Source organism: Betta splendens, chromosome 11 (assembly GCF_900634795.4).
Source record: "Betta splendens chromosome 11, fBetSpl5.4, whole genome shotgun sequence".
Classification (NCBI taxonomy): Eukaryota; Metazoa; Chordata; class Actinopteri; order Anabantiformes; family Osphronemidae; genus Betta; species Betta splendens.
Genome location: NC_040891.2, coordinates 13223347 through 13248138, shown reverse-complemented (window position 1 = coordinate 13248138; position 24792 = coordinate 13223347). Strand labels below are relative to the sequence as shown.

The following is a 24792-nucleotide window of genomic DNA, read 5'->3' as shown; positions in this document are numbered from 1 at the left end:
ATGATTTTTAAAGCATATATCGTTGTACAGGCTGGTATTATTTGTTCTTCCCTCACTGGATTTCATTTCACAGCCCACATATATTTAATACTCTGATCTGAACAAGCCATCGTGCTGAGAGAAAGAGTTGCACAAATGATTATGAAAGCCTGACTGCTGCGTATAGCAAAGTGCATGTTATGTTTTTAAATGGGTGAAAGAAAGTGCCTCTGGAGAAAAGCTCCTCCTAAAATGTTACTTGATACTGTACTTATTTATTCATAAAAGCGCGACAGGCATTGAGGATGTCGATACTAAAGCTGGGTGATGTGACCTGGCTTTGAACTAGTAGAAACACTTCCGTTTAGAAGAGATGCCACGTTATCACGCTTCCTTCGACACAACATCACTTCTGAGAAAAACAACAAACTGCTGCTGCTGTATTTTAAGGACCAGCGGTTTTCAGAAACCTTCACATTTTGTGTGTATTCAAAACACAAGCTGACGTTTGAAGGTGTTACAGTAACACACTGGTTTATGCTGCTTCAAGCTGACTCACTGTGGCCTTTTTACGAGCTTGCGTTGGTTTCCTGCCACAGTCCGGCGACGCGTAGGTTGGGTTAGCTGGCGATTTGTAAGTGTGAAGCCCTGTTAGGTGCATCATGTTTCCTTTACAGGAGCCATATTATGTTTCACAGATCTAGTTATGTTTGAGCTTCTATAAGAGTTCATCTGCAGGAAATTGAACTGATTTGACGTAGTCCAGCACTGTCGCCTCACAGCTGGAAGGACCTGGGCTTCGTCATGTTCGTCATGCGTCTGGTTCTCTCAGGTTAATTTGTTATTTTAAATTACCTGTAGGTGAGAATAGTCTGTCTCTTTGTGATACCACCTGTCCAGGGTGAACCTGGTCTTTCAGGCCGTAGGATATGAGGTACTTCACTAAGAAAGCATTGTATTTTAAAGTTAAATGATGAGTGATTTGCTTAATAAGCTTTTAAAGGTCTAAAATACAGTGAGTCCACGTTAATGGCTCAATAATAATTCACCTCATTTACTTTTTAAGAATCAGCATCTGTTTTTATGTCTTTAATGCCAAATCATGATTTAATCTAATGACGTCACGTTCCCAACACAGTAGTGGGCGGGGCCGGGGTTTCGATCTCGACCAATCAGCAGCTCGCATGCTAATGAGCCGCAGCCTGCCGGAGTGCGTCGGTGCGGCGTGAGGCGAACGCGGCAGTCCGGATTCACACCGAGCCGAAGCTACGCGCTGCTCCCCGTCTGAGAAGCCCTGGATGGCCGCTTAGCCGCACGGACACACGGGTCAACGCTCCACGGACGCCGTCCTTCAGATGAGTCGCTCCTTTCCCCGATAAAAGCGGATATTTCTCACTTTGCTGGAGTCACAGGCCATAACTGCAACATGAAGTACAAAGTAAGTAACGGCGCAGCTGGAACTGTTAGTTCCTGCTTCTTCTGTTACGATCGTGCTGGTGAAAGTATTCTTGTTAGAAAGACGTGAACGTGACTCAAACTTTTATATTTTAAGTAAATAACCAAATTGTTAAATTAGCGAAAAAGATGAAGTGAATAAAAAAGGAGGAAATGGCACCTATGGTCAAAAAAAGAGGAGGCTGTTAATTCACTTCCAAACGTCTGTAACAGCTTTTTGTTTGTAATATTGAGCTGCAGCAGGTCGTTTTATTTGTAGCTGCAGGCTGCGTGTACTTCAAGGACAGGGGCGTAAAAAGGGCACATACGAACCCAGCGCGGCCCCTGAGCCCCCCCTAACAAGTGTGAACAGAAATATTAAAGCAAATGTTTAAGTACTATTGATTCTGTCACTGTATTGTCACATAACTTTCACTGAGAATGAATCACATCACCATAAATCTACAAATCTGGATCCTCATTTTGTCCTCTGTCCACGTGTGTGTGTGTGTGTGTGTGTGTGTGTGTGTGTGTGTGTGTGTGTGTGTGTGTGTGTGTGTGTGTGTGTGTACATATATACACATTGTCTAGAAGTCACTGTGGTTTGTTGATTGACGGACAGCTTGATGGGTGGCAAATTCATCTGAGGTTCCCAAAATTAACATCCTGAAAGTCCAGGTTCTTAAACATTTTTCCAACTAGTGATTGAGTTTGTAGGTGAACCTTCGAACTTGAAAACTGTATAAAGGACACAGGATATTTAGCAACCACACGTGCCAAGCTCTGCCTTGTTTCATTCATTGTGCCTCAACATATTTAGGGAAGAAAAACTGATGACTGTGTAAAAATGCATAGGTTTCACGCTAGCAGCTTAACTTTACAGCCAGCTGTTTTCTACGTGTCTGTTCTTTAGGCTCCTGGGATGACACAGTTTGAGCAGTGTAAGCTATATTTTCCTTCAGAGCATACGGGACCTTGTGTGTGACTCTTCAGCAGGTTCGGTTGTGATGGGAGGGCGTACACACTGTATCTGCGTCATGATCATGACTCATTGTCCTGTTAAGTACACAGTTCACTAGCTTGACCGGTGACGAATGATTGGACAGAGCAGTGAGTCCAACAAGGATTTTGGTGGAGGATAGTGTCTTCTTATTAAATGATCAATGAAGTCAGTGGATTTGATCAAAACTAGCGTTTCTACGCTGTTATCTGAGCTCCCTGACGCAAAATAGTGTCTACACTTGTTTGTCCTATCCACATTTAGACAAGATAGTGAGACCATAGAAACCAGACATGACTCTTTGCTTATGATATCTGTATCTGAATAATACAGCGTTGCCAAAGCAGACATGGCTCTGCCACGGACGCCTCACAGTGCTTAAATGACACATTTTGCGTCACTACTGTGTTCTTCGAGGATCCCCTATCCTCGCCGCTAAATAGTGTTGAGGTTTACTGTGTCCTCTCTCAGATGTCAGCCGTGATAAAATATTCACAGCTACATTAAGTGCCCCCTTCCACACAGTGATAATGTTTCATCAGGAGCTAAATGAGGTCGTCCCTGTGGGTGGCGGCGCCTCATATGTCCTGAGGAAAGGTGCTGCAGCCTTGGCGGGCGCAGCAGTTTTCCTCCCTGGCACCAGGAACGGTTTTCAACAGGTGTTCAGGTGTGAAGGTGAGGCCCTTCCATACGTCACCTAATGCGTATAATCCTCGGAGGGGCCCTGGGGACTTAATACGATATGCTCGGTCTCCTGAAGATCTTCCCCTTTCTGGTGAAATATACAAAAAAATCTCTTTGTCGAGTAGCGTTCAATAATTTTGAAGTTTCCTATTAGGCAGGATGTTGTTTTCTTCATGTATGACTAACTTTAAATTGAACTATGCTAATGAGCTCCTGCTTGGCTGATTTCAGACACTGTTCCTTTAAAGTGTGTCTTTTTGACAAGAATCCCACTTGCATATCTTCTCGCCAAGGGACTTTTAACTCATTCCATTGCAGCTGATGTAACTGTTGCAGAAATAGCTCTGCAGTCACAGAGAAGAGTGATTAGGTGAACACATACTCATGCCAATATGTGTGCGTTTTCTTCACTGTTCCTTTTTTATGGGTTCAGGTTCCAGGCACTGGTCCAAAGGCAAAGGCAGCTAGACGAGAGCAGCAGACAATGTTCTGAAAAAGGGGAGGAGGAGGTGGTGATGCTGAAAGGGCCTGCAGAAAATGAAAGCGAGAGGAAGTTGTGTGTGTGGGGTGGGGGGTAAGAGGGCAAACAGAGTTGGGTATAATTTTGGGGAGGGGGTTGGGGTTGGGAGGTCGAGGAGCACACCGTGAGAATGAGAGCAATCCGGCGCATCGTGCATGGGAAGGTTGTTCTGAAGATGCACAGGATTGTTTCAAGGTGCCACTTTACATTGTTAATGGGTCCGGTGGTGGGGCACACCAGGATCCTTTCCTTTCTGAGCTTATGTGCATGTTTGGTTGTGCAGGGGAGGGGGGAGCAGGACTGTTAGAAAAGAGGCATTTGTATTCTCCTGACGGAACAGAAAGGAAAATGCTCTCTGCAAACAAACTGGACAAAACCTCTAAATTCCATCCTACTCAGCTTTCACTGCTTCAATCTACATGTTGTTAATGTTTTGTGTTATTTTATCAGACATTTCTTGTTCCACTGCCTGCTAAAACCCCAATATTACTTTCCACTGATGCTAAATTTGTTCGGAGTTGTTAAACGTTTTCTACTCTTTATCAGTTTGGCCTGATTTTGATCCTGTGCAGAATGTCCAGTGTCTGTGAGGAGCCTCTTCCCCAGTGAGAATGAATAGCACTCTCTCCACCCCCCTGCTGCGCCCTCGCACCGTGAGCCAGCCATTAACATTTGAAAACGGTCAGCGGGGAGACAGACTACATTGTGTTTGTTTCAGCCAGAGAGGGACAAGAGAGCGAGCAAGAGAGACTATGTAACATCAGGGACAATGCATATAATCATTTCCATGTTTGACCTTTGGCGGAAATAATTCACACACCCCCTACTTCCCTTGAGGAATGTCAACTATTCTGTAGGGTGAGCCACTGTTGGTCTGGTTCAAGTCTGTGGAATTAGCCTAGTGTTGAATTTGTAGACCAATGTGTCTGCAGGTTTGTAAGTGATGACGTTTGGTATTTTTGCATCTGCGTTTCTCCATTATGCTGAAAACATTAGACAAATTGATTTGGAATTGGTAATTGGATGATCAGACATTTTTTTAGGTATGTGAGACTTTGCGGTTTTTCAAAGCCAATTTAAAAATAACCCTTGGATAGGACTTCATCAGAATGGTGTCATTACCAGACTAACCGTAAACACGTCTAGCTGTCTTATTTTGTCTCACTGACTGAAAAAGCCCCGAACTCTCAAATAATGAACTCTCAGAGCAAAGCACATTTTCCATTGCTGTTTTCAGAATCTCTGAAGTGTTAAAACAGACAATCTGTCTTTCCAATGAGCAGAACATCTTTCTTTTATCTCAGCTAGACTTCATGTTTCAAAGGGAGAGGATGGCAGCTTCGCTTGTTTGTCCTTTGCATCTGTGACATCTTTGCGTAGCGTGAAATCGAGAGGACACTGGAGTGAATCTCCATCTCATTGACTATTCCTATATGTAAAACCATTCAATGTGGCCCCGCAGAGATACCATGATACATATTTCACATCTTGGCAAATGCCCTCTGGAGGGATTAGCGATCGTCTCCAAGGATTTATTATCATGGTCGCATGTATCCTTGTTTTGCATCGATGCCAAGTTGGAAGTGATCCACATGGTCTATACTTGGTGGCTGGGGCCTCATAAATACCATCCACACTGGTGTTGTTTTGTGTTGCGGACACGTTGACTTCTGAGGTCAGAGGTCGGTGTTTACAAATACATAAAGCAGCCTGAACTTGCAGGAATTCAGCAATGTTGATGCTTTCTGCTATGAGCCTTCACTTTGTAAGCGTTTCACTTCCTGCTGCTTCACATCATCCACATAGTGACTTGGCAGAAGGTGTCAAGCACCATTGCACAATATGTTTCCCCCAGCAGCCCTTTCAGTTCAACTAGTCTGATTTGAACTTTGAGAGAACATCTCCAGTGTATCTTTCCCGTCTAATTATAGGTCATACTTGGCGTTCAGCTGCAGAGTGGTGGAGGCTAAGATGTAAAACGATGAGGTTTGATATGCTGCAGGCTAAGAAGAAGTGGGACTGACGCATATCAGGTTACTGTGTAGTTCAGAAAAAAATACAAGGGGATTTGATTAATGGACAGGGTGACGAGAACAACACTCATTTTACCAGAGAAGTTACTCAGATCACGTCAGCGGTGGCTGATGATGCAGTTGCTTCTCATACAAGTTAATGTGTAATCCAACAAAACAAAGTCCACAGAAGAGTAGAAATATTGCATCTGACAGGAACGAAAGTAGAATAATTTCAAAGTGGACTTATAATATACAATAGTTAAGTAAGAAAACCTTTACTTAAGAAGTAAAAAAACATTTGCTTAAGAAGTGTAAAGTACACAATAACCCAAATAACTTCTCAAATCTAATCCAGTCCTCCTTCATCTGTATGTGATGTAACCATCTCAGTTGTCAACTCTAACTTAACAGACTGATAAGTGAACCAGCAACAACAACAACAACAAGGACTTTTATGTGGTTTGTATAATCTCTACATGCACTTGTCTCAACTTGGCTCCTGCTTCTCTGTTTGGACCTGCAGTGCACTATAAGCACAATAAGCCTCAGTGATGCACTATATTATAGCAGTTTTTACCCACCCAGTTAAAGAAAACAAGCCCAAGTGTGTGGAAACCGCCCAGTGTGCCAACACCTCCTGCAAGCACTTCACAATGTACCACTGCTAATGCATCAAAATGTGGAAGAAGTTCCTGAACCATCTGGTGTCAACGGACCTTAATAAAAAATGACCATACATTAAATTTACTGTGACAGGAAAAGCAGACGATTTTAGTATTTACATTAAAGTCGGGTTATATTTGCCTTGTTGAAAGTGGTCAGGGTTGATTTTGGCTAAAATGTTCATGCCTATGTTTTGTCTGACAAGCAGTAACTGACACGGTTTTCTGTCACACACATTCACTGACTAAACAAATATCCGTCAAAGTGAGAAGCTGTGAGCATCAGTGGTTTGTCACAGCACGCAGTGCGGTTAGACGCAACATGGCACATCATATCCTGTTGAACACGTCGTTGCCATGCTGTTGCTGTCGCTCTTTTCAGGGTGTGGAGATTTTTCTTTGCAGAGGCGCAGCTCGTGAATCACAAATGACAGAGGGGAAGGTAGTGGGTGTCGTATTTACACTGACCATACAATAGTCTGTCTGTGTAGTGCTGCAGAAAGAAAGGAGGCTCTTCTATCGGTTTGGATGAGCTTGGCGTCTTGGCATTTGGGGTTGAACGATAGTAGAATATGCATAATTAAGCAAAGATTAGTCATGAAGCAAGAGAGTAATAAACAGTGATTTAGTTTTCATCTGTGGACGTGATACAAATCCGAAATAAGCTGGTGATAGATTACAGCTCCAGCTCCGTCCAAGCCTTTTTGCAACCGAGTATTGATTTCAAGCTTGCATAAGGTGTCAGCCAGTCACTGTGGAGGAGCACTGATTTAGATCATGCTTCTCTGCAACAGTGGCTTGAAGATGACCGCTCCAAATTTGTGACATGGACTTTTTTCCACAAGATGGTTTTGCAGAAGGAGAGGAGGTGACATTTCCCTGTGCCTGCTGTGTAATTATGTTAATACACGGCCACTGGCAGGGCTTATAAAGAGGCTGTAATCAGAGGGTCAGCCTTCCTGAATAGTGTCCAAATGAAGAAATTACCATGTACTCTGTGCTCTGAACCACTTCCCATGAGGCTTTTCCATCCAGAACCCTTTACACGGCCCATTTATTTGAACCAGCTCTCACCCGCAGCAACCCGCACTCCGAGGAACGGATCGTAAAAGTCATCAGGTCCTCATTATCGTCATTACTATAATTATTTTCTATATTTAACCATGTGAAATGAGGCCGAATGAGTGCGTATGAACCACCCCAGGACACGTGGAACAGTGGTACGGCCCTAATTTTACGTCGGCCCCGCTGCTGTGGTGTTCTCGCCGCCGGAGCGTACCACTGTTCCAGGAGCAGGTGGTTTGGCTTGAAAACATCCTCGTCTCTTTAAGAGTAGAACTGCCCTGCTGTAGAAACACATCACATAACACGTTCTGTGATGTGGTTGCATTTGCCTACAGTAGCAGGGGAATGCGAATATCTGGGAGGTAGAAATAGTGGTGGCATAACCACCATCACTATTATTGTTACTGTTAGACTGATGTGTAGCCAGACAAGCAGAGACATTCAGCTTTTACTGAGAGCAAAGGTGGAGCCCTTCTCAGGTGACGCAGTTACATAAGGGCTGGTCAGCACTGTTTGCGTTCAGGCAAGACAATGAGACGAAGAGAACTTGAAGACAAGATACGGGTACAAATCTGAACAATAATGTCAAAAACATACAACTCTGAGAGTTTAGATAGTAGCAGCAAACATAATAGATAGATTTCATTATTATATGCAATATTTCCTGTGTTGTTTATTTTTTCTCCATCAACGGGTGAGTGTCATTTCTCAGGAGAAACACGGTCCAGACCACAGAGTTACTGGTTTCAGACAGGCTCACACTCATCTGTGGGCGCTGCAGAAGGGTCCCTCCCTCCCTGACTGCCGGCGGCCCACTGACAAATGGCAAACATGTGTGTTTATGGGAGGATCAATGGCGAGTGATGGAGTCACCATGTTGTGACTAACCAATGTTTACGCCAGAGATCTGACGCCCGGTTTAATAGTCAGTTTCACCTGCTCCGATTACAGTGGCAGCAAACTGAAACAAACAAAAACACAAGGACAGGAGCTGAGTCTTCCCCCTGTGCATCACTTCAAAAGGAGCAGCAGGCTGCTGTTAGCCATTAGCGCTAACAACCTGTTTGTTCAGCATGATTACAGGTGCCGTTTAGTGTTTCACGTGACGCCGAACACATACTCTGCTTCATCTGTGACTTATTCTACACAGATTGAAATGCAACATTTATTATTGTTTGTGTGTTTAGTGGCAAACCACAGAAACTAAAGCGTGGAAATGTGCTTGTGCTCCTTTAAGTCACAGCAGAGGGGACTGTGTCTCATGCAGTTTGTGCTAGGGCTGAGACTAAGCTTTGTTACAGTGTTCTTTCAAGATAAGGAAGTAGTCATCTCAGCCATCTGCAAGGATTGGTAGCAACATTGAAACTAGTGTGGAATTTCAAGTCTAATATTAACCTTGTGATTTGTTGACATGGTGGTTTCATCCCTATTAACTGGCCTCCCACGGACATTTTGAATTACATAGTTCTCCCTTTCCAGCACTACCTGATACATAGTAGTTAAGCGATAACTTGAACTGAGGTAATAAAAACCCATAAATGATCTAAGGAATGCTAAAGACATGGCATGAACTTGCAATCTGGCAACTGGTTACTCTTAAGTAATTTGAGTATGTATATTAGTAAGCCTTGTAAACAAACTGAATTATTAGCATTATTAGTTAATAAATGGTGGATGGTATTTATTTATTTATTTATTTTCCTCCCCCCAATATCTAATTAGAGCTGTGGCAGTAATCAGTATTTTGTTTATGCATGGATTCATCTTCAAGGTCGGTCAATTATTGGAGGGAACAAACACCCACCGCCACCGGGCAACGCTCACTTCTGGGGTCACGCTCATATCTGCTGCAGGCGGGATCGTGATAGTGGGGCTCTGCGGTGGTGATGACAGTGCATTTACAACAGCCCAGGAGAACAGGCCTCCAGTGCAAGATAAAGATGTTAACAAGAGAGAGTTTCACATGGGAACTGTGTGTATCACAGTGAGTAGGAAAGAGGAAGGCCAGTGAAGGTTCATGTAAGCTTCAAACCTGTAGTGACCACAGTGAGCTTCCTGGTTCCTACTTTTCACTTTACAGTGATTCACAGAAGAGAAAAAATACTACAAACCGAAGTGATAATGATGTTTAACTGACGTGAATGTCCTTGACCTAATTTCTGACTTGGGTTTTTACAGCATGATTTATGGAGCATGAAGGCTGTTGTGTGACGAGGTAAAGCTGTGTTAGCATCAAACTGCTAAGAAGTGAATTCATGCTCGGTAAACTTCATCCCCTGGTAAATAAAAACTATAGGAGAAAGGCTGAAGCATTTACTGGGACAATTAGACCTAAATGCCTCTTTATACACAGATGTAGCACATGGGGGCTTTTCCTATCTTAGAAATCTGTGGGTTTCAGTGATTATCCCTCAACCCTCATTGGCCGTATGGATAACTGTGCCCCCGAGCAGGACACAAGCGAAGAAAATCCCATCAAGTTCAGGTTTGGTTTGAAAGACATCTGGTGTGGAGCTGCAGGCTAATGGCAGTCCTGCATGGTAATTCTACCCTATAATATGTCTATACCATGACCCAGATAAAGAGATTATGGGTCAATGAGCCTTCTAATAGCATTATCCAAACAATCCTAAGTTATACTATGGTGAGCTCTCACTTAAATCCTTAAGGCTTCCTTCCTAAAGCCTCCTATAAAAGTGCTAAAGTATTTCTGCTAAACAAACCTGACGAAGAATATAACTTTTTGTTTGTGTATTTTCTTTCTGCAGAACCTGATGGCCAAAGCGTTGTATGACAATGTGCCGGAGTCTCCTGAGGAGCTGGCTTTCCGTAAAGGGGACATCCTGACAGTCATTGAGCAGAACACGGGCGGCCTGGAGGGCTGGTGGCTTTGCTCCCTGCATGGACGCCAAGGCATCGCCCCTGGCAACCGTCTGAAGCTGCTGATCGGGCCCATGTTCGATGCCCAGTCGCCAGTCGCAAGCGCTGCTGCTGCCCAGTCTTCCCCTCAGAGCTATCAGCAGAAGGCTGGCTCTGGTGCGCAGGGGCTCTACCAGGTGCCCCCGTCCCTCCAGAGTCCACAGCAACAGAGTCAACAGAGCATCTACCAAGTTCCTCCAGGACAGGACATCTACCAAGTCCCGCCGAGGAGTACACTAGCTGCCGAAAACACACTGAGCAAGGTGAGAAACTGCATTTCCTGCTGCAACTTAAAGACAATGTTTGGTCAAACTGTTGACCATGATGAGCCTGTAGAATAGATACACAAGCTGAAAGTCTTTAAGACGGTTTATTATTCACAGCAAAATTAACAAGATGCTAAAAGCCAAGTTTCTAGTTCTAAACATCTGGACAAAGAATCAAAACACAGCATCATATGGTGGGTGTGTCCTGCAAGGTGACATTTACGCATTCACACCACAAGCTGCGTTCCTGCCCTTGGGCCATCATTCATATTAGTCTGATTAGGAAGCAGCAAAGCTGGAGGGTCTGCAGTGTGAAATGTGGACAGGGTGTGCCGGGCCTGGCGCTGACCACAGAGCGGGGAGTGTTTTTGTGCCGGGCTCCCATTTGGCTTAACATGCGCGTTGGCACACTGTGCAGCAGAGCCTAAGTCTAAGCCACAGAGGGACAGAATATGGGAATAACTTTGTGGAAAACCAAACGGCACAAAGCTGCTTTTTGAATTTCAGTGGAGCCCAGCTGCATGAGAGTAGTTTTTCTGTATTTACATGGGTTTCTGACAAACCCACTGCACTTTGAATGGTGATTACAATAAGTACAATGCTTGTGACTATATGTCCATTATCTATATTGGTTCTTCATCACAAACTACAACACAGAAGGATGACAAGCATCATTAGACTCAATAAAAAACACTACACAAACACAACAAATTAACCAAACCTACATTTCTGCCGATAGAGGTTCAAAATAAAAGACGATGGAGAAGAAAAATTAGGGCCAAAGATGGAATAAACACAAGTCGCAAACAAAACACTGAGCTACTTACTGACATTCACAGCTGCTGACAAAGCTTATTTATTGTATTAACGAACCTCCAGATGACATTAGCAAGGCAAGTGATGTATCACTAATACGTGTTTCTTCTTCATTTCTCAGCAAACCTAATTTAAACATGCAGGTTGTTAACAAGAACGAGCCCTGAGTGACACTTCTTTTAAAAAAATGAAGTAATTGACAGGTGTGTGCTACAACATGAAGGGACATTTCCCAGCTTATTCAACTGTTGAGCCAGTTCTAGCTCTTCAGACCAGATCGTCCCTCCAGGAGACAGAGCGTAATTATATCCTGAATGAGCTTGTGATATCGTGATACTCCGTCATTGCACAAAAGAGCTAAGGTGTGCATTTTGCTAGGTAAATAGGCAGCAGGTGCTGGGAGCTTAGTGGACTTAATGTGATTCAATGCACAGGAGTGGTTGTGATAAAGTCAGAGCCAGGGGGCTAAGAGGAAAGACCTGTCAATCAACCCGCACCCACACAGCAGCCTTGTCAACCAACTCTGCTTTTCCACAACTGGGCTTCAAGGCTTAGATATGGGGAGTGGTATTAAAAAAGGCTTTGGTGATAATGTGGAAAATGAAATGTGCCTTTTAATGAGAGTTTCTCCTTGAGCTGCAATCATGCAATTGGAGAGATTAAAATAATTCTGTTTAAGTTTCCCTCCAAGCTATGGTTATGAAAGGGGTGAGATCTTCATCAGTGTGTTGCACTCACGCTTCTGTGTGCATCCATGTGTTGACGAACCGAGTCCAGACAAGGCTCTGTTGTTTTCCTGTGACGTCCGAGTGTTGGACAGACGCACAATCGATCTCAGTGACCACCGTCTGCTCTGATCCAGCCAAACAGCATCTGTAGTCAACACACAACAAGACATCGTCAAGAAAGCTAGTTTTATATCTTAAAAATGGAACTACATATTTGAAGCATTGTTTATACATTGTCAACATTAGGCAACTGATACATGGGGATATTTTTTCCATAAAACACAGTATAAACTCAGTGTCTCTCAGCATTTATGGTTAACCTTAACAAAATCAAGCAACTGTTGGCCGCAAAGCAGTCTCTCATTTCTGAAGTTCATTTAGAAAAATAAAATGGGGACAATAATCGTTATCCTCTATCCTCCCAGTGGAAGCAAGACAGCTGAAAACATTTAGGAAATAAAACATGGTATGTTGGAGAAGAGTTGGAGAGCTACTTATTAAATTTTGAAAACTATAATAATGGAGTTTTGTTCCAAATTCCAACCACGTAATTGCAAAGTATTTGCAATTTGTTGTATCTGCTCCGCTATAGCAGCTGGCTAAGGCTCAACATTGGAGCCATTCCTCTGGCAAAACTATTTATTAGAGCTAAAATAAATCAAACTGATGCACATAATGTAATTCTAATTTAAAAAGGGTCCTCCCTTTCAAAATATCAAACTAAGTCTTGTTAACTACTGTTTCTTTTTAATAATGACAAGCTGTGCGCAAAACCAATTCAATTTAAACAAGTGCAAATGTGAGTATGGACGAATGGAGGCTTCCAAGCATCGTCCTGTACATCTAACTCGCGCACGTCTGTACGCTGCACATACTCCCCGGTTTGCATGACAACCCTGCACAGTAAATCCAGATTGGTGATTTTCCCTTCATGTGGTGCCGGGCTCTGGTACATGAAGGCTCTCTGAGGTTTGGCGCTTTGCTCCTCTGGCTGGTCGGTTTGATGCCGTGGCCTTGTCCTTGGGTGACCCTCTGGGGAGCCCAGCAGCTTCCCTCCACCTCCTTCAAGGCCTCCGAGCCGGGGCAGAGCCACACAAAGAGTCTCCTCACATGGAGGCCCTCGGCGTAGCCTTGCGCCGGCTTTTATCGTTCTGCTCTTCATGGCTGGCTTTTCATCTCAGCCCGCTGCGAGAAGACTCCCCTCCTTCTTCCTCGTCTCTGAAAGGTGTGTCTGTTTCGCTATGTCGTTCCCGCTTCCCCCTCTGACTCAGGCGCTGAGGTCATGCTGTTCAAAGATAGGCTGGGTTGAGAGTTCAAAGATCCCCACCAGGATTCTTATCTACTCCTACCAGACGGCCTTTTCATTCCTCACTTCCTGCTTTCATGAAGTCAGCTCCTTGTATGGGCATTTCCTCCGTTGACTGTGTCATACCCATAGATCCAATCTGCTCATTGGTGCCATAAAGAGCTGTGGGTGCAACAAAAGGATTAATAAACTACCACCCAGCTCGAGGAAGTGCTCTGATGAGTGTTGCCTGGCTTTGTGGGCGTGCCGTCCACCTTGGTGAAGCAGCCATGTTGTGCACAATGAATAGCTTGTTTGTTTGCCTTGGCCATATTTTCTCTGCCTAATCATGCTTAGCCCACAGCACAGATAAGTGCGTTATTTCTTCCTGAAGCGGGTCAGTTCCTTCAGACGCTTGTCTGCGTGCCATTGTCACCCTCGTGATAAATCACTGACCCATGCGATCCGACAGGGAGGGCAAGATCATAAATCAGTTGTGTCCAAAAGCAATCAGCCCTGCAGCCTGCATACGAGAGGACTTTCTCCCCTTGAACACTGGGAGCAAAGAATTTGATAAAAGAGCAAAGGAAGGATGAGACAAGACAGGAAATACTTTGTTGAAAGTTAATGTTTAAAGCCCGGCTACAGTAGTAGTGGCTTGAAATAAGATATTTTACTGAGGAGAGGTCTGAGATCCCTTATGCTTTCATCTGATGCCCAATATCTTTATTTGACCACCAGTTGATGATATTCCCATCCACATCAGCAGCAATCTTTCATTTTGGGGAATGTTTGAAGGATTACTATGTTGTTCAAGATTATTTTCTCATCTGAACATTGCGCAAGCTGATCAGAGCGCTTCGGAAGCCCTCTGCCTGACACCATTCCAATGTCAGATTAGCGAGCAGTTCCAGAAACAACAATCTGACATTTATACTCAATTTCATGGATTTTTCTGTAGTTCCCCTTTGATGTTTTTAAATTACTTTTGACATTCACAGCGAATATCTCCCCTGTTTTTACAGTACTGGGTATTTAAGCTTGAGATTTCGCGGCAGCCCTCACCCTTTCTCTCTGTTAATTCATTCGAGGCGTTTGCCTTTTTTTCCTTCAGGGTTGTCCTGTGATATTGTTTTCGGAGAACATTTCTTCTCTTCAAATATTCATGCCGCCGGATTAGGAATCTGCTTTTGATCAGAGGGGATGAACGTTGATCCTTATTAGCGCTAAAGGCGGTGTGTTCCCCTTTAATGCCCCTCATTAGGCCTGCTGTCTGTTTGGGTTTAGCCACTTGGACACGCTACTGTACCAAGACGTCGGAAGGCCCCACAGGATTCAAGACTTAATTAGACACATTAATTAGTTTGGATCCTTAATAGGCTGGTGGCGAAGGGCAACGTTATCGAGCCAGTCTGTGGAGCGAAGAAACAACCTGCAATATCGAAAGACAAGTACAACTGTGATTCAGCAGAGCAGGAAAAAGGCAGGTTATTACAGAGCAGAAACACACCCTATATTTAGGAGGTAACGTAATAAACAAAATATCACTGTTAACCAACATATGACTGATTGCATGTTTAGTTTAGTGCAGCTGGTGGTTCGGATTTCATTTCATTTTCCCTCCTCTGCCTTGGGTGACCCTTATTAAATGTGAACCTACAGGGCTGTGCTGACAGAGCTAAAGGTGGAACCAGGTGCAGATTGACTGTCAGCGTTCAGGTGGAGGGATAAATACTAAGGAGATGGATGGATGCAATTCAATAGCAGTTGCCACATCGCTGGCAGTGTCGTTGTCATCATGTTTTGTAACCTGAGGTCTGGTGAAAAGCCTCATTAGTGCTGCTGCTTCGTGTCAGCGGACCATTAGCAGGCGGAAGTTTTGTGCTCGTATAGGTGCCTGATGAAAAGGTGTGAACAATGTTTTCCTGTGAAAGCTTGCCTTAGACATACAGGTAACCTGTGAACCATGCTTTTGAAGAGTAATAGACATAAAATTCAATATCATTCACGAAACACTCACCATATTGAAGAAAATATCAGGAAAATCCACCTCAGGCCAGCGAAATGCTCAGCATGACATGGAAACGATCCACCGACAGAATCTGGATAACTTGCGGGACAATAACATAACGTCTCCTCGTGTTGATGTGATGTTTCCAGCACAACAAGCTGCCCATCAGTTAAGTCTATAATAAACTTGTGAGGTAGTTGTGGGCATTGCTCTATGACGACTCCTCTTAAAGGACTGATGTAAAGCTGAAAAGCCCCACCTAAGGCTGCCAGGATGCTAACTAAACACAGCATTGCTGAAAGAGCCATGAGTCACTGGCCACAGTGTGTAGGAGCGCTAAGAAAGCATCTACTTGGCTCCTCAGGGCACTAGTTTTAACCCGATCGCTCCTCAACGACTCACTTTGCTCTACCTCCTCCATGAAGGAATCCTCGGTGCCTGTCACCTGAGTGCAAACAAATGTTTGCTCAGTCGTCTCAGCTCTTCATGATGTCATCGCTCTTAAAAGAGCTGCCACCGCCACCCTGCGAGCGCCAGCCTCATTGGACGTGGTAAATATTTACCCTCCGTCCAATTATAGCAGCGCCAAGCGGCCGTGGAGCAACAGCCTGCTGGGTAAACAGAGGGTGGAGATGGGAAATAAATGAGCAGTGTGCATCTGGCAGAGGCTGAGAGGCGGCGCTGACGGTAAACGCTGCTCCAAGCGCCGACCGACATGCACCTGTGGAAAAGGTCACCGGGGTCTTTGACAGACGCCTCCCTGCCATCTGTGCGCGGGAGCCGAGTCCAGACGTCGCCTTATCGCCGGCACGCAGGCCCGACCCACAGGGACAGCAGGAGGCGGAGGTGACCTTTTCCAGAGCGTCGCGTAGTTGGTGAGCGGCCGGCTCGCCGTCTGCTGCGTCTGGGCTCACGCTCAGAGACTGCAACAGCCTTTATGAAAATCAAACCTTTTCCACAAACGGCGAAAACAAAATTACTTTTAAAGCCAACGCTTCTATGCAGGGCAACTTTTAGGTTTTAACGAAGCGCATGAACAACGCATGAGGAGCCAACGACAGCTTTTCTATTTATTCCTCTGCTGTTCTATTTCAGAGCGAGGGGATGACGTGTTTAAAGCCCTCGGTGTGTGTTTCAGCTCTGACCCCACAGGCCCCGTTGGGATGATGTATGCGTGAACAGGAATGCCAACAATGGACACCTTAAATCACCGCTGGCTTGTTCAGATGGGACTTATGAGAACCATATGCACTACCGTTCGTCAGACTCCAGCACCGATGAATGACATTCCTTTCCATACTAGGCGCCTTTTCCCTTTCTCTACCACCGACACCCGTTTTTCATAAATCTCTAACAAACCCTTTCCCCTTGTACCTCAGAAACATTAATCCCACTGATTTGGCTGCGAGTTCCGCTCGTGCTCCGATAAACGTCCCCACAGCACGACAGGACAGAATTAGGATATTAAGTCGGCTACGCAGCGACTGGATACCGGAGCTGGAGTCTTATACGTCCCTCGGGACCTCCTCCTCTGCCAGGAAGCCATGCGTATGGTTCCTATTTTCGAGCCCCGTTAATGAACCCTGCTCGTCCCAGTGTGCCGACAGCGGAGCACGGGGGCAGCGGAGGAGTGCGGGGCTCATGGAAGGACATTCCCAGCATTCCTGCGTCTGTCTGAAGCAGCGAGGAGGTCTGCGGCGCTGCTTTAGGGGGATGCCAGAGAGGGGGGATGGAAACGCTGGGATTAGGAGGTGTGGAGGGACTGATTAGCACTGACGGGAAAAGGAGGAGAGAAAATGTGATCAGAGAAATTAACTGGGCAAAAAAGTCGCAGGCGTAAACGAAGCCAGAAGAACGGGTTTGGGGGTTTGTGTTGTTTTTTTTAACCGAGCAGTAATCACATCATTACTACGAAGCTCGTCTGCACCACAGTGTAAAATATTTTAGAGGTGTACTAAATCCTACAGTTTAACAGTGTTGTTCATCAAGACCAACGAGCCAATGATTACTTCACCAGGTTCGGAGATTTACTGGATTTAAAATCTCTTTCCTTCCAGCACTACGGACAAATTCCCAACCAAATACTATTTTAGCCATAAAACAATCTTTCGTGACAAGGATGCGTTTTAAGTTTCTTACTTTTCACAAAGACGCTCTGTTTAAGTTTTGCTCATTTTATTGCTCAAGTGAACGACTTTTACTTTAGCTTTTATTTAGTTTTATGAAGTATTGTGGTGTCTTTTTCCAGTAGAGCCCTTGGTTGAAATATTTATAGTCAAAAAGAGGATCTGAATGAATGCAAAACGGGCCCTAATTATACATTTACAGCTTTGCTGTGCTTCTGTCAGCTTCAGACTTCATTAAATCCACTTTATGACAATTCAGCAGTTGCCTACTTTCATTCTTAGTGTTGTAGCTCTAGGACAGCCTGTTGTTGATGTCTCACCAGAGCCACCCTCCTGCAGCACCAGGTTCAGTTTGATTTCCTGGGTTCTGCATAAATATCCTGAGACGAGGAGGATGTTGGACGCATCTGCCTGCGCTGTAATCACTTACTATATCTGGGTCATTTGAGGACTGGGAACAGGAAACCGACAAAAACAGCTGCAGAGAGCCAGCACACATGTACAGCAGACTGAGCTGGGTGGCAGGGGGAGCGACTGTGATTCTCAGCATTTGCCTTGAGCGCTGCCGTTCTCCAGCAGTTGTGATTGACTGCTTCTCCCTCCCTCCCTCGACAGGTGGTGACCCCAACCAGAGTGGGACAGTCCTACACCTACAGCCCAGGTCAGCACAACCAACAGGACCTGTATGATGTCCCACCCAGCAGATCACAGGGGGTACGTATCACAGAAATCTCATTTGATGAGTGCTATGGATTTATTCTGATAAAAATAAAATGATTATTATGTAATAATTCTGTGTAAACTGTTTCCAGGTTTATGATATTCCACCTGGTCAGATGTTCTCGGGTCAGCATGGCAGCGCCAGAAACCAGGGAGTCTACGACGTTCCCCCATCTCAGGCGGACCTCAGGACACAAGGCGTTTACGACATACCTCCCTCTTCACAAGGCGTAAGAGAAAATATCAATAACCAGTCCACAGTGACCACAATGAAAGGGCACATGATTCATACACAGTCAAATAAAGCTGAATTAAGGAAGCGGTAGCCGCTTATGTCCGGAGAAGGTTATTTCATGTTTATTGATACAGTTCCTAGTATTTCTCTTAATTGTCTGTAATAAATGAATAATACTTCGAATGTCATATTTATGACATGCTTGTGGCGGCACTAAATGAAAGCTTTGCCTGCCAGGGGAGTTTAACCAAAACGCTGCGAGTAGCTTTCTGTGTCTGAACTCTCCAGTAGGGAGCGAGCAGTCGAGGACATAACGCTCCTTTTTCCAGAACCTCTAAGATTTCACCAGACCCAACCGGGCAGAGAGCCATCAGTTTGTTTGCAATAACCTGAACTATGCTGGGACCTGTTATTTGCGTCACTCCTAATTACAGCTTGGCCAGACCCGTCTCGCTGTAAAGAGTGCATTTTAAGGCTGATGGAAATCACTTACAGCCCACCATTTCATTCGCGCCAGCGCTTTCCCATCATGCACCGTGCCGTCCGCTCAGGACACACACTGTGCGCTGCTCCGCCAGCGGGAGAATACAGCTTTGTTCACTCTGATGAGACAGGAACTCAGGCTGCAAGTTTCATATCTACACAAACCATAAGTTGTTTCACTTCCTCATTTTCTAATTAGCAAACATGACAAAGACAACCAGAGAATCTGGATGGTAGAAGTAATAAGCTTTATGTATAGGCTCTCAGAACATAGTTTGTTCTTTAAGTGATATTTTAGGTTCTAGGAACTATTCTGTGTTATTTGAACACATCTGACTGCGTGCACCATGTTTTGTAGTTCGTGAAACACATTGTCCAAAGCATTCATACTCCATTTGAAGCAACAGCTGATTGTGCTGCATGGTTGTGAGTCACACTGGACATTAACCCGAAGGCTGTCGTCACTTGCAGGTCTACTCGGTGCCTCCCTGCAGGACCAACGCCGCCCTTCAGGAGGGGAACTACGACTTCCCGCAGCCACTCAAACACAAACAGGAAGGCATCTACGACGTGCCACCACCTGCCCTCAGCAAACCCACACAGAGCCCCCAGTCGCATTACGACTTCCCCCCCAGTGCGGAGCCTCCTGCCCATCACAATCACACAAATACCAATGGCAATGAAGGCATTTATGACGTGCCTCCGCCCGCCCTTCATTCAGGGGCGGGGTCTCACAGGGACATTTATGACATCCCCCGAGGCATGCAGCCCCCCCAGCACAGACCTTTGCCCGCAGACAAAGACGGAAGCAAAGGCATCTATGACATGCCGGCTCAGGACGTTCGATCGGTAGCGGACGTGACGGATGGGGTGAACCGCCTGTCCTTCTCCAGCACCGGCAGCACACGCAGTAGCATGTCCACCTCCTCGTCCTCCACAGGTTCCAGCTCCGAAGGCCGACTCGCTCTGGACGTGGACGCTGCTGTGCAGAGGTTGTACCGCCTGCAGCAGGGACTGGAGGCCTCCGTCGGGGCTCTGCATTCAATGGCAGCATCCCCTCACTGGAGGACTTTTCCCTTCATGGAGCGCCATGCTAACGATGTCCGCATGGTGCTGGACCGTGTCCGGGCCGCGCTGGGGGACTTCCTTGTGTTCGGCAGGGGCGCTGCAGCCAACGCCACGTGTCTTTCCGACTCCAGCCTACACAGCAAGATGAGACGGCAGCTGGGGCGCCTGGAGGACTCGCAGCAGATCCTGCTGCAGATCTACCAAGTCCTGGAGAGCTGCAGCTGGGCGCTCAACACCCTGGCCGCCTCCGGAAAGCACCACAACAAGAGCGACGACCTGGACCGCTTCGTCATGGTCTCCAGGACGGTCCCCGACGATGCCAAGCAGCTGGCGTCCACGATAGGCAGCAACGCTGAGCTGCTGTTCAGGCGGACGCACATGGACGGGTCTTTCTCTATTGGGAGTACACCCGATGAGAACATGAGCCACCCGCTCACGTCCCCCTCCTCAGATAACGACAACTACGGGGGCCAAACCAAGCCCTTCCCTGTGCCCTCCAGCCAAGACAAGGACAACATGAACAACAGCGAGAAGTGTGTGAAAAGCTGGATGGAAGACTACGATTACGTGCATCTACAGGTAAATCCTGCGTTCTGTGCACGAGTTGTGATTGATCTGATTTCTTGAGCGCCTCAGTGGGGAATGATTGGGTTCTGTACAGTATATGCAGGACGTATATGTAACATATGTTAATTTGTTTTCCTACCTTTCTGGTCCACAGGGCAAAGAGGATTTTGAACGTCAGCAGAAAGAGCTGTTGGAGAAAGAAAACATCATCAAGCAGAACCAGGTCCAGCTGGGTCAGGAGCAGGTGAGTCGGCTTTTTACAGTCTCACACACTCATCAGCGTGCAAGAGCCCAAAATGGACATTATAATAATAAAAGCTATTGTTTATTACTCAGTCCAAATGAAAAACCAATGAAGCCTTTCATTTTTTATAACCAAGATGCCAGACACCAGCTAATATTTTAAGATATTTTTATGCTCAAATAGTCGTCCAATAGTTGCGGTTTGACTCCAGTTGTGCTCTGTCTCACTCCAAAGGCCCGCATTTAATCTCACATGTAATTTCACGCACGCCGAGCTCCAAATCAAGGTCATGAATAATGAAAGTCTCCGCCCGTGTCCCTCGCAGATCAATCAGTTCAAGAAGCTGGAGCAGGAAGTGAGCAAACCCGTGGAGAACGACATGACGCAGTGGGTGTCGCACCAGCAGCCGGCCTCCCCCCCGGACACGTCCCCCGCCCCGTCCCCCTCCACGCGCGCGTGCGCCCGGGACCGCCAGCTGCTCGCCTTCTACTCGGAGCAGTGCGAGCAGCACTTCGTCACGCTGCTCAGCGCCGTGGACGCCTTCTTCGCCTGCGTCGGCGCCGGACAGCCCCCGCGCATCTTCGTGGCCCACAGCAAGTTCGTGATCCTCAGCGCCCACAAGCTGGTGTTCATCGGGGACACGCTGTCCCGGCAGGCGGCGGCCCCGGAGGTGGCCAACCGCGTGATGAACGCCAGCAACGTGCTGTGCGACCTGCTGAAAACGGTGGTGGGCGCCACGAAAGCCGCCGCCCTCAACTACCCCAACACGGCCGCCGTCCAGGAGATGGTGGACCGGGTCACGGACCTGTCACATCACGCACAGCAGTTCAAAGAACACTTACTGCAAATGGCCAACTTGTGATTTCGAACCTCGGCCCCGTCGTGTATTTCACCACAGCCTCCACGTGTACATTAATCTACCTTAAATATATATATTTACAGTACATATGTATATTGCTCTGCTCTTACAGCCTGTTTGGATGTTGTAAATAGTCTGTTCTGTAAATATTTGCTCTATTTTTGTGTCGACTGTTTTATATTGTGTATGAATATATGTGTAGAAGCAGCGTTTGTGTCGATTACGTGGACATTTTTCATAACATTCCCGTTGCATATTATTAAGCACCTTCCCGCGTTCTGATTTTCAAGCGTAGCGTTGTGCTCATGTGTCCTACTGCTCGATGTGACAGTAAATATCTCTCAGTCATGTTAACGCCAATGTTTGTGGAGACCCCCACAAAGTAAAGGATTGTCCTTAACTCTGAATGTGTCTGAGTTTATTTACTGATTTTCACAAGGTGAGATTCTTTTTGCACGCTTTTAACCATATCCTACACTATAGTCTTCATTTTGTCCCTGTTTTTAGTAAATGGTCCACTTGTCTATAGCGCGTTCAAGCCCCCTTAGGGATCCGAAGGGCTTTACACTGGCTTCTCATTCACCCATGCTCTCTCACATTCACACACTGATGCCTAGTAGATGTCTCTTTCTTTTTTCAATTTAGTTTTGTTTTCACATCTTCTCCAACACCTACGAGGCTGTGATGTGAGTTGTTAGTACTAGAAGCTCCCAGTATTCACACGGTGCACACAGCATTTGTACGCACTGTACTTTTAAGCACACGTCAAAGCCTTTGTCCCATCATTTCACTTCAGTCTTTTAAAAATGTAATTAAGGAGCGGAGCAGATGGAGCTGAAAGGATTTCACACTAAGCTGCAGGATGAGGTGCATGTGCCAAAAAAGGCTTCACGTTTGCTTGCAGCACATGAGATATGACACCCGGTGAATAACGACGGGCGGGAGACTGAGGAAACGCTGCGACACGTGTTCTTCGGACCGTGAGAAATGTTTGTCAGTGACCCTCGGCTGCAACACGTTCTCTATGCTTCACAGTGCATTGACGTGAGAACACGTACAGAACGAATGGGACGTCTGAGGCCTGTTAGACTGGACAATAAGCAGCTGCAGGACACGACGAACAGACTGAATGCGTTTGTTCACCTGCTCCTCTGTCCCCCATTTCATTTTAATCGGAGTGAAATATGGTGTCTCCCCATAGACAGAGGGGAAATTATGAGGATGCGATGCCCTGAACCAGTGAATCTTCCCCTTCAGCTCCCAAATCACACTCTTATTTAAAGTGCTTGGAGCTCTCCCACTGGCGATCTACCCGTTTTTATCATTCACCGCGTCCCTCCGTGCTCTCGCCTGGGAGATGAGAAGCGCAGGAATCTGGAGGGGAATGGCTTTTCAGAAGGACTTCAATATTTCCAGACAGACACAGTAAATCAGGAGCTGCAGCCCCGCCTTTCACGTCTGTCTCGGACATATTCTCTGTCCCACAAAGGCACAAAGCAGAAACGAATGGAGTCGAGGGAAGGGAGGTTTAAGTTCTTAGAGGGGCTGCAGTGAGTTTCCTTGAAAATCATTTTAACACGTCTCCAGCTACGCAGATAACCACGAGGGCGATACATGCTAACGGTAACATGCTAACAAGCTCATGTGCACGTTAAATGTGCAAAAAGCAGGTTACGCTAGCGCCACTGGACCCGTGACTGGGTTTCACCTGCCACTGGGTTAACTGGCAGAAACACGCTAACTCCAGTTCGAGCTACGCTGCGTCACTATAATCAACTAAAAAGCTAAGCTGCACGGTAACACACCGCAGCTCGGCTAGTTAGCATGCTAACACCAACGGTACAGCTTAAGCTAAGAGGCTAAGCCCCCACGCGATGAACTTCAAACACTGTTCACATTTTATGACTCGCAAAACAAATGTCTTTACATAAACTAATTTAGCTAAAAAACACCCAGTTCACAAGATCATAAGGTCAAATATTAGCTTCTTTTCTTACCTGTGGAACCACATCCTGTTGTGGACGCAGGTGCTGAAGTTAAATAAAAGGCAACTCAAAAAGATTATAAAAAAAAGAACAAATAGGAAACATATAGACGTGTATGTCGTAGGTTTGGCGCTAATAAATAGAATATTTGAAATACAATATTTAAATATTATTTACATCATTAAAATCATTTAAATGTTGTTTGTGGGCCATAGTAATAGCATCTCTGGGAACCTCGTGGCTCTAAATCTGAGAACAAGGAAAATTGTGGCTGGTGTTATTGCTTGAGACCTGGGGAGGGTTTCAAAGAATCAATGAGTTATTTTAGACCTGGCAGCTCTAATACGTGCACCCAGACGAGAACACACAGTCCTGGACCTGACAGCATCAGACGCTTCAGTTTGTGTCTGTCGCCAGGGGCAGCGAGCCCAACATCTTCTAAACGGCCTCCTCTGGTTCACCGCAGTCGCACAAATACGCAAGGTGCTGCGGAGACGGAGGAGAGCTGAATCTGCACTTCCTTCAATCCCCGGAGCGCTCCGTCTCCGCGTCCCTGATGAGATACTGTCTAGTCGAGCAGAGAGAGAAGCAAACAGGTGTCCGGCTGCTGAAATGGAAACGCGCAGTGATATACAATGGAAATGTCAGCTGCTCGACTGTCTGCAGAGCAAACGGAGGCTCATCCAACACCTTAATGTGCAATGCATACGTGCTGCAACAACTCAACACAGAGCAACTGCACAGACGTATATATATAGAGTCAGAGGGGCACTGGAGAGTCTATGTCATTTCTCTGGCTTACCACAACCATTTCCTGTAAAGTATTTGCAGTCTCTGAAATTACAGCTTTGCAGCTCAGCAGGGCCTCCTTTTCGGAAAAAGGCCTCAGCTGCACAAGAAATGCACTCAGCCAGATCTGAGGGAGAGGTGGCATCATTAGCGCGGATACGACGACGAATGAAGGTTCGCCTCAAAGTTAATTTACTCTAATGGTGGTTTCTTAATTTTCTTCATCTGTTTCCAGTGAATGGCGGATTCAGGATATTCCAGACGAATGAATTCTCCAATTTTGAGTCATGCCACAGTGGAATGACTCTATTACTGTGCTCAAAATACTTAAC

The 24792-nt window shown here is 45.9% G+C and overlaps 1 protein-coding gene and 1 long non-coding RNA gene across 7 annotated transcripts in view; one reads left to right on the top strand and one right to left on the bottom strand.

Moving 5' to 3' along the window:
* The window catches only part of LOC114865452 (uncharacterized), a 43800-nt gene extending 22805 nt beyond the window's left edge, over positions 1–20995 (bottom strand). For all 6 annotated transcript variants that reach the window (XR_008696066.1, XR_008696069.1, XR_005898323.2 and 3 more), the window contains exons 1-2: positions 20723–20995; positions 12099–12233 (exon numbers count right to left, since the gene is read on the bottom strand). This is a non-coding gene — a long non-coding RNA (uncharacterized LOC114865452). The remainder of the gene's footprint in view (positions 1–12098; positions 12234–20722) is intronic.
* Positions 1141–22093, top strand: nedd9 (neural precursor cell expressed, developmentally down-regulated 9). The gene is made up of 7 exons (XM_029166588.3): positions 1141–1417; positions 10128–10541; positions 18126–18224; positions 18323–18460; positions 19420–20595; positions 20738–20827; positions 21153–22093. The coding sequence occupies exons 1-7, from the start codon at positions 1406–1408 to the stop codon at positions 21687–21689; spliced, it is 2466 nt and encodes an 821-aa protein (XP_029022421.1). The 5' UTR covers positions 1141–1405; the 3' UTR covers positions 21690–22093.
* Positions 22094–24792: the final 2699 nt, after the last annotated feature.

What these genes read in the sequence shown, in the direction of transcription:
- nedd9 (XM_029166588.3), top strand. An exon ending in ACGATTACGTGCATCTACAG is followed by an intron (nt 20,596 to 20,737) that starts GTAAATCCTGCG and finishes TCTGGTCCACAG; the next exon opens with GGCAAAGAGGATTTTGAACG. An exon ending in TCCAGCTGGGTCAGGAGCAG is followed by an intron (nt 20,828 to 21,152) that starts GTGAGTCGGCTT and finishes TGTCCCTCGCAG; the next exon opens with ATCAATCAGTTCAAGAAGCT.